Raw genomic sequence first — 14846 nt, forward strand, 5'->3', positions numbered from 1 at the left:
AATTAAAACTGAGGTACTAATGGATGAATGGACTAAGGAAGGTACTAATGGATGAGTGCAGTATCACAATATGAAGACATTATACTTTTCAAACAATTTGGTTTGGCTTTTTTAATTGATACTAAAAGTTTATTAGAAGTTTCATCTAAATGTATGGAATTTACAGTTCTATGTATGAAGTATTTGATTGTATACATAGGCAATTTACAAGTATACCATTCCAAGGTCCAGTGAACAAAAATCAGCAGTGGTAAACTCATTGCTAAAATGCTAGTAGCTACTGCTACATGCTACTACTAGCTCCTGCTAAATGTTAGTAGCTACTGTTGTACCTTGACAAGTCTGTGAAGACAAAAAGTTATGTTAAAACAGCATAACAACAACTAAAATTAGCAAGATCTACACCCAGCAGGGCCAGCAGGTTTCTATTAGCAGCATTCAGGTTAATACACTTACTAGAACTCCAAACAATTTCTCCTTTTTCAAGCTTACCATTAACATTTTATGAAGGTCCTCTTCAAAAGAATCAATGTTGTAATCAATCTTTTGTAAGTCATTTAACACCTCCTGTAACATAAACTGGTAATATTGCTTCATTAACAGGCCACCTTTCAGAACCTCTTTACACTCTCTCACTAGCTGCAAGAGAAAAACCCAAAAACTACCATCAGTCACAAATTACTCTCAGATTCTCCTTGGGAGGTTTAAGCTTGATTTGTCAGTTCAGTTTGTCTAAATACATTACTTTATCACACTTTTTATAAGTTGATACACGTGAGGAGGAAAGATGTGACTAGTTTCACAGAATCATTTCACTGTCATTTGCCACCTAACTTTAAGTGGAGATGGAGACAGATTTTTTTAGTCCTCATTCCCTGAACAGGGCCACAACCAAAGACTTACCAGACAGTTAAAATTTTAGAGAACTCACAATCATCCAATTACAAAAAGCATGTTGGGCATAATATGTACTATATTTGGCAGATGCTTTTGAGACCTCTGAAAAATGTTCTGCTAAAGAAAATTCAGTGCCAAACTATTGGGTAGGTGTTCACAAGCCTAAGACTCACAGCAGAACTGAAAGGAGCTGATGGATTTTGTATCATTTCCCTGGGTAAGGCCAGCATAAAGAAAGTTATCTTTACAACTGCAGAAGTGGTTGGTTTTTTTCACCCCTCCCTGAAAGCTTACAGCTTTTATTTATTTGAATAAGCATCCACAACTACAGACATAGGAGCATACAAAGAACAAGAACAGTTTCAAACTTGGTTAATATGCTTGCTTAAATCTTCTGTAATGGCCATCCTGTTAAAATATATATCAATGTAGTGGATCCAATGCATGAGATATTATAATGGCATGAGAAGAGTTATTAATATGACAAGAGTCCTCAGCAAAAGTCTTTGGCCTCTTTTACAGGCCTGACAACATCATGCTGTGCTCCTATGCATGCAGGGGAAACCAGGGCAACATTCTAAACTCTGTATTTAAACTTACCAAGTTAGGTGGAGAAAAGAAGGAAAAAAGGTTTCTTTAAATAAGGTGTAAGTCCACTTACATACTTATATCCCTAACATGTCATGTGCATTCTCCACTCTGCATTCAATCACATTCAGTGTTCTCTCTTAACTTGTTGGATCTTTTTGCCCATGGATCCACAGAGGAAAACATAACTTGTTCATATGATTTAGAATTGGTACTTATCCATTAGTCAGAGATAGATGGCACTTGGCAGTATCATAGAATCACAGAATCAGTCAGGGTTGGAAGGAACCACAAGGATCATCTAGTTCCAACCCACCTGCCACCAATTATCTACAAACTGAAACTCATCAAGGCAACAAAAAACGAACACACCAAAGGATGTGCAGCTTAAACTGAAAATATTATCATTATTATTGAATTGTCTGATGGGTTGCTTTTGGTTCAGGGAGTTTGTGTAAGAAAATGCTTTCTGCAAAGCAGATGATGCAGGTCACACAGCCTCTAGGGTACTGTAACTTAGAGCAGAAAAAGTTTAATACAAAGTTTTCTGTTTTTTTTTGCTCTCCCCTACCTGATTCCCAGTTGCTTGGCCTATAAAACAACATGTCACCAAACATGCAACTTTCTTGTTTCCAGTAATTTCCAAAACTTACATCCCCTCTATACTTAGTGACATATTCCCACCTATTCTAAGTTACCTATAACTATACCAAATACACAAAACCTGATTAAGCAGAACACAGTAACTAGCCAGGACACTGTGGCCCTGCTGCAAGTGGCATGGGTCACTCAGTAGAAACCAAGCAGGTGTCACCTTTTATTTTTCCAACTAGATTAGGGTAGTTTAGAGTTAAGGCATGCCACATGACAACAGCATTGCCAATTAGTCTGCACAAAGTGCTGATGGCTGACAAAAGGAGTGTTAACCCAAAACTTACAGGAAGTACCACATGTTGTTAGGACCACACAGAGTGCTGCTCAGCAGGTATGGTTTCCCTCCTTCAGAGATACATCCCTTAGCTAGATTCTTCTTTCATCATTAAAACGTGTTTAAATGCTACCTTGTTAACAGGCATGTGGATTAACAAAATGGGTAACTAAAGAAGTCATCACCTGCATCAACACACAATATGTATACAGTAAACCCCAAGGGGGGATGACAAAGCAGTTATTACTTCTTTGTAAACTGCATGTGCTATTTTGAGCCTAGCTGGGATATTTTGGTGAGAGGAATTAGATGATAGGCTGTGAAAAGGAAACAGTGGTGGTGTCTGCTGCACTCACAGGCTTGCTGAGATGGATGAAAACAAGAACATAGATAACAGAATCCCTCTCTGGGCTTTTTGGGGCTACACTTCTCTTTCTAACCTGCCTGACTAATCCATCTGCCTCCTAACCCTTCTGGCCAACCCTTCAAACGACCTTGAGTGTAAGGCAAAGTCTGGGGTAAGCTGGAGGGATGGGAGGAATGTGGAAGGGTGGTTGGGAGCCCCTCCTGGGGACTGATTTCTAGGAGGGCTGTTGTGTTTCTTTATTACTTTTTAACTTATATATTTCTGTCCACAGCTGCATTTGCTGTAAAAAATCTGCTTGTATATTGTGCTAAATTGTAAGTATAACATTTCCAACTGGCTGAGTCTAGTCTGGGTGATTTTACTTAAGTGGGGGGGGGTTACACCCAAACCATCCCATTGTGAAAGAGCACTCTCTATAATCTGGTACAAAAAATCTTCTAGCAGTATTGACCTAATTTCTCCAGTGATTTTTCTATGGAAGAAGAAACAAACTGGTATGAAAGACCCAGGCAGATCTGAGAGTTATTTTGCTCTAAGAGACACACAGGTTGTAACAGATGAAAGGTGTCCGATTCAACCACCTAACAGAAATAATGCATGTGCACCACACACATGCCCCTCTACAAATGGAGAACTTGAAAACCTTCTTGAAGTGTTCAGGAACTGCACTGGTGCCACATAACAGTTAAAGAGAACAGTTCTGTCCAGTAACATAAAATCATCAGGATTAAAAGTTATTTCTGAAAGAAAAACATGGATGACATGACTCAAAAAAGAGGAAACTAATAAGAAAGGAGGAAAACCAACCAAACAAACTGTAGGAAGTGTATAATCTATGCTGGTTTTCTTACTGGGTGTACAATTTTCCTTGTGATCAGGATATTTTTAATAGAATTGAATTGCTAATAATTGTTGCTAATAATTCTGTTTTTAAATGGAATTGAGTTGCTAATTTAATCTCACCCGAAAAAAAGCTGAATATTAGATGTAATGTCAGGTACCTTCAACCTGCCATACATTTCAAATGGTACCCAAAAGAAGACAACTCTTCAAAGGTCTCAGGTAATACCACTAGCTCAATCGGTGTATAAATCGAACTGTGCTCTGCTACACGCACTTGAAGCAAGGGATTGGGTTTGTTAAGCCTAGAGAAGAGACTATGTAAGAAGAATCTAATCAGTTTTCTAATGCCTAAAGGGTATATAGAGAAAAATGGGGACATTCCTTTCACAAGGATGCACAGTGACCTGACATGATGAAGAAGTCCCAAGTTGCTTCGGGGAAACTGTCTGACACAACAACAGAAAAAAAGGCTTTCTTGTAAGAAAAGAAACTCAACACTAGCACAAACTGGCTGGAGAAGTAGTGGAATTTCTCTCAAAGTATTCATCTTCTGGCCTAACAAGGCATTGAGTAACTGTGCTAGTTTGAGCCCAGATGGGATATTTCAGTGAGAGCAATTAGATTATAAGCTGTGAAAAGGAAACAATGGTGTCTGCTTCTTCCATAGGCTTGCTGAGATGGATAAAAACAAGAACATGTAGACAACACAGTTGCTCTCTCTGGCTCTGGCTGAATGCACTTCTCTCTCTAAATTGCTGCCTAACTAATCCTTCTGCTTCCTAACTCCCCTGGCCAATTCTCCAAATTCACCTTGAACATAAGGCAAAGTCTGGGATAAGGTAGAGGGGTGGAAAGGAGGTGGAAGGGTGGTTGGGAGCCTCTCCTGGGGACTCTGGTTTCTGGGAGGGCTGCTGTGTTTCTGTACTACTTTTACCTTGTCTATTCCTATCTATAGCTGCATAGATTGTAAACATCTGCTTGTATGCTTGTAAACATAAAGCTTCATTCCTTAATTCCCAGCTCATAACACCCAAACCATCACAGCAATAAATTCAACACAAATAAAACATTCCGATTCCCCAAACCAGCACATCTTTCTTTTGGCACCCAAAGTGGGGCTAATTAAATTTGATTAATTGCTAATCAAGTCTGGAAATTAAGAATGTAGTTATTTTACACTGTACTCTCTATTTTGTACCCAGTAGTGATGTGGTTCTTATACCATTTTTTGAAAGCCAGAATTAGTGACCTTTTGTTTGCTCTAGTTTGGAGGAAGATTAAAGGAATGCTGTTTGATTTCAGAGAGTATCTTCTTGGCTGGGTTGGCTTCAACATTACTGATGCTGTTACAAAATCTGGTTTCAACAAGTCAGGAAATAATACAACTGCTGGAATTTATTCTACAGCTTTAACTCGGGTAAAAATTGCTACAGGGATTTGCTAGTAATGGCCCAGCTTCCACCACAGAAGGTTGGACCACACTGTCTCAAACTCAGAAGTTCTCTAAGAGCCTTAGGCACTGTTTTGAGATATCCAAGATTTTTGGAACTATAATCTTCAGGAAACAAACAGATCTACTTGTGAAATACTCCCCAGTTCCTTTACCTGTTCAGAAATGTTGTCTGGGCCAGCAACCATATACTAAATTGAAATTATCAAGGCAATATACACCACCCGAGTGATCTGTAACAAACACATTTTTTCCCAGGAATAAAGTGTCATTTTTACTTAATTTCAAGTCCACAGTGAGAATTCAAAATACAAAGGCAAAAAATAAACCCCAGTCTTTGGAGGAAGGGGGCAGGAGGGGAGGAATATATTGTGCTTTACAATACAGTGTGCTGCACTGTATTTTACTACAACTGACTCTAAAGATTACAATTGTAGGTACCAAGCTTTTTAATACAGGGATATCAGAAATCTTAGTATACCAGGGGAAGAAAAAAGGAAGGACTGAAAGTTTTGGGGGACTTCAAAGTTTGCTGATGACACCAAGCTGGGAGGCTTGGCTGACACAGCTGAAGGCTGTGCAGCCACCCAGAGAGACCTGGACAGACAGAGAGCTAGCACAGAGGAACCAGATGAAGTTTAGCAAGGGCAAGAGCAGAGTCCTGCACCTGGGCAGGAATAACAAACTGCATCAGTACAGGATGGGAGGTGACTGCTGGAAAGCAGTCCTGTGGAGAGGGACCTGGGGGTGCTGGTGGCTAAGAAGTTACCCATGGCACAGCAATGTGCCCTGCTGGCCAAGAAGGCCAATGGGATCCTGGGGTGTATTAGGAAGAGTGTGTCCAGCAGATCCAGGGAGGTTCTCCTCCCCCTCTACTCTGCCCTGCTGAGACCTCATCTTCAATACTGCTTTCAGTTCTGGGCTGCCCAGTTGAAGAGGGACAGGGATCTGCTGGAGAGGGTCCAGCAGAGGGCTAGGAGGATGATTAGGGGACTAGATGGCATGGCTGATGAGGAGAGGCTGAGGGCCCTGGGGCTGTTTCGTCTGGAGAAAAGACTTAAGGGGGAATGTGATAAATGTTTATAAGTATCTGAGGGCTGCCAGGAGAGGGGGACAGGCTCTGCTCACTGCTCCCTGGGATAGGACAAGTAGTAATGGGTGTAAGTTGCAGCAAAAGAGGTCCTGTCTCAACACAAGGGGGAATTCTTCACTCTAAGTGTCACAGAGCACTGGAACAGGCCTCCCAGAGTGGTTGTGGAGTCTCCTGCTCTGGAGACTTTCCAGGGCTGTCTGGATGTGTTCCTCTGTGATCTGTGTTAGATAGGATTGCCCTGCTCTGGCAGGGGGGTTGGACTCTGATCTCCTTGAGTCCCTTCCAACCCCTGATATCCTGTGAGCCCGTGCACTTAGCAATTGATTTCAGAGAAGCAGATAATTGGAATGTGAAACTAAACTCAACCCAAGAGCTCATTTACCTGTTCACCCTTAAAGACCATCTGATAAACCCTGATCTGGTTATGCTTGCCAGGGAGCAGTGAGACAACTTCAGGCAATTTTAGTATGTTCTGGTGTACACTTTGAAAAATGGCATAGTTCTAAATAGCCTTCATTGTATCAGGTACCAACCAGAAAAGAAATCCTCAGACAACATTCTCAACCAGAGACAGGACTGAACAATCTTGGGTCACTATCCAAATTAAAATCAGATATAGAAAATAGTATGCTGAGCACCAAGAGTTTTCTTCAACCCACTTTGTTTTTCTTGTTAATGAACTTCTGCTATGTGTCCATGCTATGTTGGCAGAGAAACAAGGATCACATTTTAAAAAGTAAAATGAAAAAAATATAGAGTCATAGAATGGTTTAGGTTGGTAGGGACCTCAAGGATCATTCAGTTCCAATCCCCTGTCATAGGCAGGGACATCTCCCACTAGAAGAGGTTGCTCAAGGCCTTATCAATCCTGGTCTTGAACACCTTCAGGGAGGTTGTGGAGCACAGAAGCACCCAATGTGATCTCTGATCACATTGGGTGCTTCTGTGCTCCACAACCTCCCTGGGCAACCTGTGCCAGTGTCTCACCACCCCCACTGGAAAGAATTTCTTCCTAACATAGAATCATAGAATCAGTCAGGACTGGAAGGGACCACAAGGATCATCTAGTTCAAACCCCTCTGCCGTGGGCAGGGACACCCTACTCTAGAGCAGGCATCTAGTTGAAATCTCCCCTCTTCCACTTTAAACCCATTACCCCCTGTCCATGTTATGCTGCCTAAGAAACCTAAATGGAAAAGATTATATAGCTTATAATGCAAACAGAACAAATACTCTTTACCTTCACTGTCTGACAATTCATTAATCACCAGTTTTGATTCCTGGCAGTCTAAATCAGAGAGGTATACATGACAAGTTGTTTACTACACAGAAAAAGAGGAAGATCTCCATATCAAATAAGACTATTTTAAAAGCTATTACATAATTACATGTGTTCATTTCTTAAACTAATCCTCTTTAAACCAACCACAAAAAAAAAAATCACAAAGGAATTTCAAATAGGAAATGCATTGAAAATAAAAGCCATAGTTGAAGCAAACCTGTTTAATACTCAGGAGAGATGGTTCCCCAGCAGGTCTTTGTTCCAACCTTAGCTTGAGGCATTCATGGATAACATTGAGCAGGACTCGGCAGAGGACTAAGAATGCAGGTTCAAAAGATGGTAAATCCATAGATTTCAGCTCCTCCCATGATACACTGCTGCATTTTTGCTCACAGCAAGGTGGGGAGTTTAATAACTGCACATAATCTGAACACAACATGGGATCTGGAAAATCTGCAAACTGCAACAAGAAATAGGCATCATGAAAAAAGAATCCTTCAACTCTTTTGGACTTGGCATTTGTTTAAAGTAGCATGCATAAGCCTACTTCTAAAAGGTAAAATTCTATTAACTTGCAAATCAACAGCAGAAATTTCCATTTTTATTTCTTTTAAGCTAACTTTTAAGTTTCATTTGAGGATAAGGAGGCTGAGGAAAGCAAGCATGGACTCTCAGAAGGGAACAAGAGCATCCACTGAAGGTAAAGGTGACCTCACCACACAGGAACTAACTGTTGTTGGAGGTTATCATGATTACAGAATTTACACCTAACATAATATATAGGAATATACACTTAGGTCATCACAAAATACATGAAAATTAAAAACCATATTTAACATAAAGGTCTTAACAGTAACAACTACAGAGAAATAAGTTTGCATTTGTTCATTTCAGGAGTGTAACCTTACTCCTTTTCAACTACATAGTGTGTATATATACTATATAAAACTCAACATTGTAAAGCAATGCAACACCCAAGAAAGTGTCACTGGCTAAACTGAATAGAATTATTTACATGATTTAGGAATTTTGGTATGTAAAGAAATTAAAAATTGAGTTTAAAAAAAAGCTTGCCCTCTATATATTTGATCTTCCTTTCTTCCCCTCTCCCCAATTAATAAACTTATTTTTTCATAGAATCAACCAGGTTGGAAGAGACCTCCAAGATCATCCAGTCCAACCAAGCACCCAGCCCTGGCCAACCAACTAGGCCATGTTATTTCATTTTCTAGCACTAAGGATAATGGCACATGACAAGGGAGGTTCTCCTCCTCTACTCTGCCCTGCTGAGACCTCATCTTCAATACTGCCTGCAGTTTTGAGCTCCCCAGTTGAAGAGGGACAGGGATCTGCTGGAGAGGGTCCAGCAGAGGGCTAAGAGGATGATTAGGGGACAGGAGGGCATGGGTTATGAGAAGAGGCTGAGGGACCTGGGGCTGTTTGGTCTGTAGAAGAGAAGACTTAGAGGGGATTTGATAAATGTTTATAAGTATCTGAAGGCTGGACAGGAGAGGGGACAGGCTCCACTCACTGCTCCTTTGGATAGGACAAAGAGCATTTGGTGTAAGCTGCAGCACAGGAGGTTCTGCCTCAACACAAGGGGGAACTTCTTTACTGCAAGGGTCACAGAGCACTGGAACAGGGTCCCAGAGAGGTTGTGGAGTGTCCTGCTCTGGAAACTTTCCAGGCCTGTCTGGATGTGTTCCTCTGTGATCTGTGTTAGATAGCATTGCCCTGCTCTGGCAGGGGGGTTGGACTTGATGATCTCCTTGGGTCCCTTCCAACCCCTAACATCCTGTGGGCCTGTGATCCTGTGACATTAAAGCTTACTGTTAGATAACCAGCTGTCTCTTGATTGATTTGACTAATCTTAATCTTCTGAGGGCTCAATCTGAAAAGTTTGAAGTGACTACCAAATACTTCTTTAAAATCCCCAAGAAAACAAAATCCAACCCATTTATTGAGATCATAGATCAAATCCACACTCAAAGTACAGCCAGTGGAATAAACAACAGGCAGGTTGTACATGGGCTTAAATACTGTTCTATTAAAGTAACACCTCCAGTTTTTTAAACTAGAATATGCCATTTTCTTTAAGAATCCAATCATAGAACTTCTGCCCAAAACAGACTCAGTAGTGTCTAAAGCCTTGTAGTGCTAGAGGCCAGGATGAATGAAAATTGTACTTTATAAACATTCACATACACTTGTGATCAAATAGGCAATAAAATGGATACAGTGGAAGACTTCAGAAAGCACATTTTAGATGAAAGATAGTGTTTAAGCAACAATAGAAAGGAAACTATGTGCAGAAGTGCATATACACAGATGAACATGGAGTCAAGATACAAAAACAGAAGTAACAAAGATTGCCAAAACACAAAACTCTGTCTGCATACAAATACCAAACTGGATTGCACTAAAAAAAGCCCAAGAGCACAATAAAAAGCTGTTAGATGCAAAGACCAAGCAATTCTGATGTTGGCTGATGCTGCAGAAGGTAACCACACTTCTGACAAATAGGATTTGGAGTTTTTTTGTCAGCATTCTTTTAATTTTGGGACAAGAAGCAAGTTTACAATTTTAGAGCATTCACCTTTAAAGTAATTTCTTAAAAGAGCAAAGTATTCCAAAGTAAATGTAACAATTACTAAAAGCAAACATTCAAAAGAGTCACAATGGTATAGGAGAAGGGAGAAAATAGTCTTACATCTTACACCAGGCAACCAATGCTTCCCTGACCAGAAAGTCTCTGCAGCAGAGAGCCCAACTACCAGTGTTCCATGACTTTGTCTGAAATCTGAAGTCACACAGAATCAGATTGCCTACACTGGAAAAAGTCTTCAGGATCATCCAGTCCCATCATTAGCCTAACACTGACAAGACCTCAACTAAATTGTTCTAATGCCTGATAACCCTTTCAGTGACAAAATTCTTGTTAATATCCAACCTAAACTTCCCTTGGTGCAAATTGAGGCCATTTCTTTTTGCTCTATCACTTGTTACTGGGTTGAACAACCCAACTCCCATGTTGCTACAGCCTCCTTTCAGGTAGTTGTAAAGAGTAATAAGGTCTCCCCTCAGCCTCCTTTTTTCCAGGCTGAATAACCCCAGTTCCCTCAGATGCCAATGGGATGAGATTTAACAAGGCCAAGTGCAGGGTTCTGCACTTTGGCCACAATAACCCCAAGCAGCACTATAGGCTGGGGACTGAGTGGCTGGAGAGCAGTCAGGAGGAAAGGGACCTGGGGGTACTGATAAACAGTAAGCTGAAGATGAGCCAGCAGTGTGCCCAGGTGGCCAAGAGAGCCAATGGCATCCTGGCCTGCATCAGGAACAGTGTGGCCAGTAGGACAAGGGAGGTTATTCTGCCCCTGTACTCAGCACTGGTCAGGCCACTCCTTGAGTGCTGTGTCCAGTTCTGGGCCCCTCAATTCAAGAAAGATGTTGAGGTGCTGGAACATGTCCAGAGAAGGGCAACAAAGCTGGTGAGGGGCCTGGAGCACAAATCCTATGAGGAGAGGTTGAGGGAGCTGGGCCTGTTTAGCCTGGAGAAGAGGAGGCTCAGGGCTGACCTTATTACTGTCTACAACTACCTGAAGGGACATTGTAGCCAGGTGGGGGGTGGCCTCTTCTGCCAGGCAACCAGCAATAGAACAAGGGGACACAGTCTCAAGTTGTGCCAGGGTAGGTATAGGCTGGATATTAGGAAGAAGTTCTTCACAGAGAGAGTGATTGGCATTGGAATGGGCTGCCCAGGGAGGTGGTGGAGGCACCGTCCCTGGGGGTATTCAAGAAAAGCCTGGATGAGGCACTTAGTGCCATGGTCTAGTTGACTGGCTAGGGCTGGGTGCTAGGTTGGACTGGATGATGTTGGAGTTCTCTTCCAACCTGGTTGATTCTATGATTCTATGCTCCTCATAAGACTTATCCTCTAGACTCTTCACCAGCTTCACTGTCTTTCTTTCTACATGCTCCATCACTTCCACGTCCTTCTTGTAGTGAGGTGCCCAAAACTGAACATAGTATTTGAGGTGCAGCCTCACCACTGCCATGACTAGTCCTGCTGGACACAATACTGATGATAAAGCCAGGATGACTAGTCCTGCTGGCTCACGTTCAGCTGGCTATCAACCAACACCCCCAGGTCTGAGCAGTTTTTCAGCCACTCCTCTCCAAGCCTGTAGCGCTGCCAGGGGTTGTTGCAGCCAAAGTACAGGATTCAGCATTTGGCTTTACTGAAACCCTTGCAATTGGTCTTGACTCACTGATCAAGTCTGTCCAGATCCCTCTGCAGAGCCTCTCTACTCTCAAGGAGATCAACACTTCTACTCAGCTTGATGCTGTCTGCAAACTTAAACATTTGAAGTATTCATCAACTTGAAAGCAATATTTGAAGTCATTTTCAATCCTCTGAAATTATGTTATGCTGCTCTTTGCACAAATCTGACACTCAACACTAAGAGATCATCAACACGTGGTATCCATGGCATTGCTCCACACACAGGTCATTTCATCAATGGGAATAAGTAAATCCTTACTGCCAGTTCTTCCTAAGTTAAAAATGCCTACAAGTTAGGGAACATCTTGCCTTGAAAGAATAATATAAATATATCATATACTTATATGTGTGTATGTATATATATACACATGTATATATAAAATAATACATTGTTACAATAAATAAAAATGAAATAAATAACAATGTATATGAAAAATAATATGATAAATCAATAAAAATATTATAATAATAATAATATATATTATGTAAAATATATATTTATATAATAAAAAACATCAGCTACTGTCCTTTGCTTACTCCTGATCTCATAAATTTTGGTTTTATTAACTCACAATCATTCTTAAGAATATAAAATGACCCAAAGAAGAAAAATAAATATATAAATAAAACCATAAAGGTAAAATGAAATAAATATAAAATAAAATAAAAAATATATAAAATATAAATATATTAATAAAATATAATAACTAATAATAAAAGATAATGTTATATTATGTAATATTTATAATTATATATATTTCAACTACTGTCCTTTGTTTATTCCTGATCTCATCATTTTGGTTTTATTAACTCACAATCATTCTTAAGAACATGAAATGACCCAAAGAAGAAAAATAAGTATATAAATAAAGAAAGAAAAAATAATATAAATATAAAATAAATATAAAACAAAAATATAATAATAAATTATAATAACAAATAATGATAAAAGGTATTCTTATATTATAAAATATTTATGTATTTTTCAGCTACTGTCCTTTGTTTATTCCTGATCTCATAATTTTGGGTTTATTAACTCACAATCATTCTTAAGAACACGAAATGACCCAAAGAAGAAAAATAAGTATATAAATAAAGAAAGAAAAAATAATCTAAATATAAAATAAATATAAAACAAAAACATAATACTAAATTATAATAACAAATAATGATAAAAGGTATTCTTATATTATACAATATTTATATATTTTTCAGCTACTGTCCTTTGTTTATTCCTGATCTCATAATTTTGGTTTTATTAACTCACAATCATTCTTAAGAATAAAAAATGATCCAAAGAAGAAAAATAAATATGTAAATAAAATAATAAAGGTAAAATAAAATAAATATTAAATAAAATAACATATATTAAAATAAAATAATTATAAAAACAAATATTAATAAAAGGTACTATTATTTTATCTAATATTTATAATTATATATATTTCGACTACTGTCCTTTGCTTACTCCTGATCTCATAATTTTGGTTTTATTAACTCACAATCATTCTTAAAAATATGAAATGACCCAAAGAAGAAAAATACATATATAAACAAAATAAGTAGAAATAAAATAAACTAAATAATAAATAAAACTATATAAGTAAAATAAAAATAAAGGAAATAAAAATACAATTAAAATCTAATAATAAATAATAACAACATCTATTATTATGTCATATTGTATAATATATAATTATACAAAACTTCAGCTGTCCTTGGTTTATTCCTTAATTCATAATTTTGTTTTTTATTAACCCACAATCATTCTTAGGAGTAGAAATGACCCAAAGAAGAAAAATAAACCTATAAACAAAATAATAAATTGAGATAAAATTAAATAAGAAATTAAATAAAAAAATATAAATAAAAGTAAAACAAAATTAAAATGTAACTAAAATATAATAATAAAAATATATTATTATGCTATATTATACAATATATATAACTCTATGAGATAAAACTTCAGCTGTCCTCTGTTTACTCCTTATTTCATAACTTTGTTTTTATTAACTCACAATCATTCTTAAGAGTATGAAATGACCCAAAGAATAAAAATAAACCTATAAACAAAATAATAAATAGATATAAAATAAATAATAAATTAAATAAAAATATATAAAAAGTAAAACAAATACAACTAAAATGGAACTAAAATATAATAATAGTAAAATACATTATGCTATATTATATAATATATATATAACTGTATAAAACTTCAGCTGTCCTCTGTTTAGTCCCTATTTCATAATTTTGTTTTTATTAGCTCACAATCATTCTTAAGAACATGAAATGACCCAAAGAAGAAAAATAATCAAAACCAAGAGGCAGATGCAGAATACAACATGCTAACACGACACGCTTTCACAGATTTCAAGGCTAAGAGAGTTCATGCACTCATCATTTGGCATATTGTGCCACTGCAGTACTTGATTTGTTTCAGATGAGGAAAAATCTAAACCAATTTTGATGTTCTTGCAGAGAAATACACAGCCTTGGAGACAACAAAATGACCACTTGCACCGCTAATTTTTCCTGAGATTCAACTTTTCTATTGTAATTATTCTCACTGAACAACTTTAGACATCAGAAAATGTAATGAGAAAGGATGCTATCTGTCAGGAACTAGCTGGAGAATGGGGGGCACAAGCCCCTAGAAGCGTGTACAATCAAGCCTTGGATGTGAGGTCTGAGTATTGGAATGGCAGTAAACCACAGCGCTGTGTGTGAAGAAGCTCAGAGGAGTTTGTCCTTGAGCCTTCTGATAAACAGCTTCTGTGGGGCTGTGCGCAAAGCAGGAGGGAATTGGGAGGAATGTGCAAATTCCAGTGCTTAGGTGCACTAAAAATCATAGAATCAAACAGGTTGGAAGAGACCTCCAAGATCATCCAGTCCAACCTATCCCCCAGCCCTATCCAGTCAACTAGACCATGGCACTAAGTGCCTCATCTAGTCTTTTCTTGAACACCTCCAGGAACGGTGCCTCCACCACCTCCCTGGGCAGCCCATTCCAATGGCAATCACTCTCTCTGTGAAGAACTTCCTCCTAACATCCAGCCTATACTTCCCCCAGCACAACTTGAGACTGTGTCCCCTTAAAAATGCTTCTGCAGTAA

General features: G+C 38.5%; 1 protein-coding gene across 1 annotated transcript in view; it reads right to left on the minus strand.

The window, feature by feature from the left end:
• Positions 1–14846, minus strand: part of MAP3K4 (mitogen-activated protein kinase kinase kinase 4) — an 87818-nt gene that overhangs the window by 48881 nt on the left and 24091 nt on the right. Inside the window, exons 4-5 of the mRNA XM_064158249.1 lie at positions 7666–7908; positions 493–639 (exon numbers count right to left, since the gene is read on the minus strand). Coding sequence (XP_064014319.1) covers positions 493–639; positions 7666–7908 — 390 coding nt within the window. The remainder of the gene's footprint in view (positions 1–492; positions 640–7665; positions 7909–14846) is intronic.

Source organism: Pogoniulus pusillus, chromosome 18, assembly GCF_015220805.1.
Source record: "Pogoniulus pusillus isolate bPogPus1 chromosome 18, bPogPus1.pri, whole genome shotgun sequence".
In the NCBI taxonomy this organism is placed as follows: Eukaryota; Metazoa; Chordata; class Aves; order Piciformes; family Lybiidae; genus Pogoniulus; species Pogoniulus pusillus.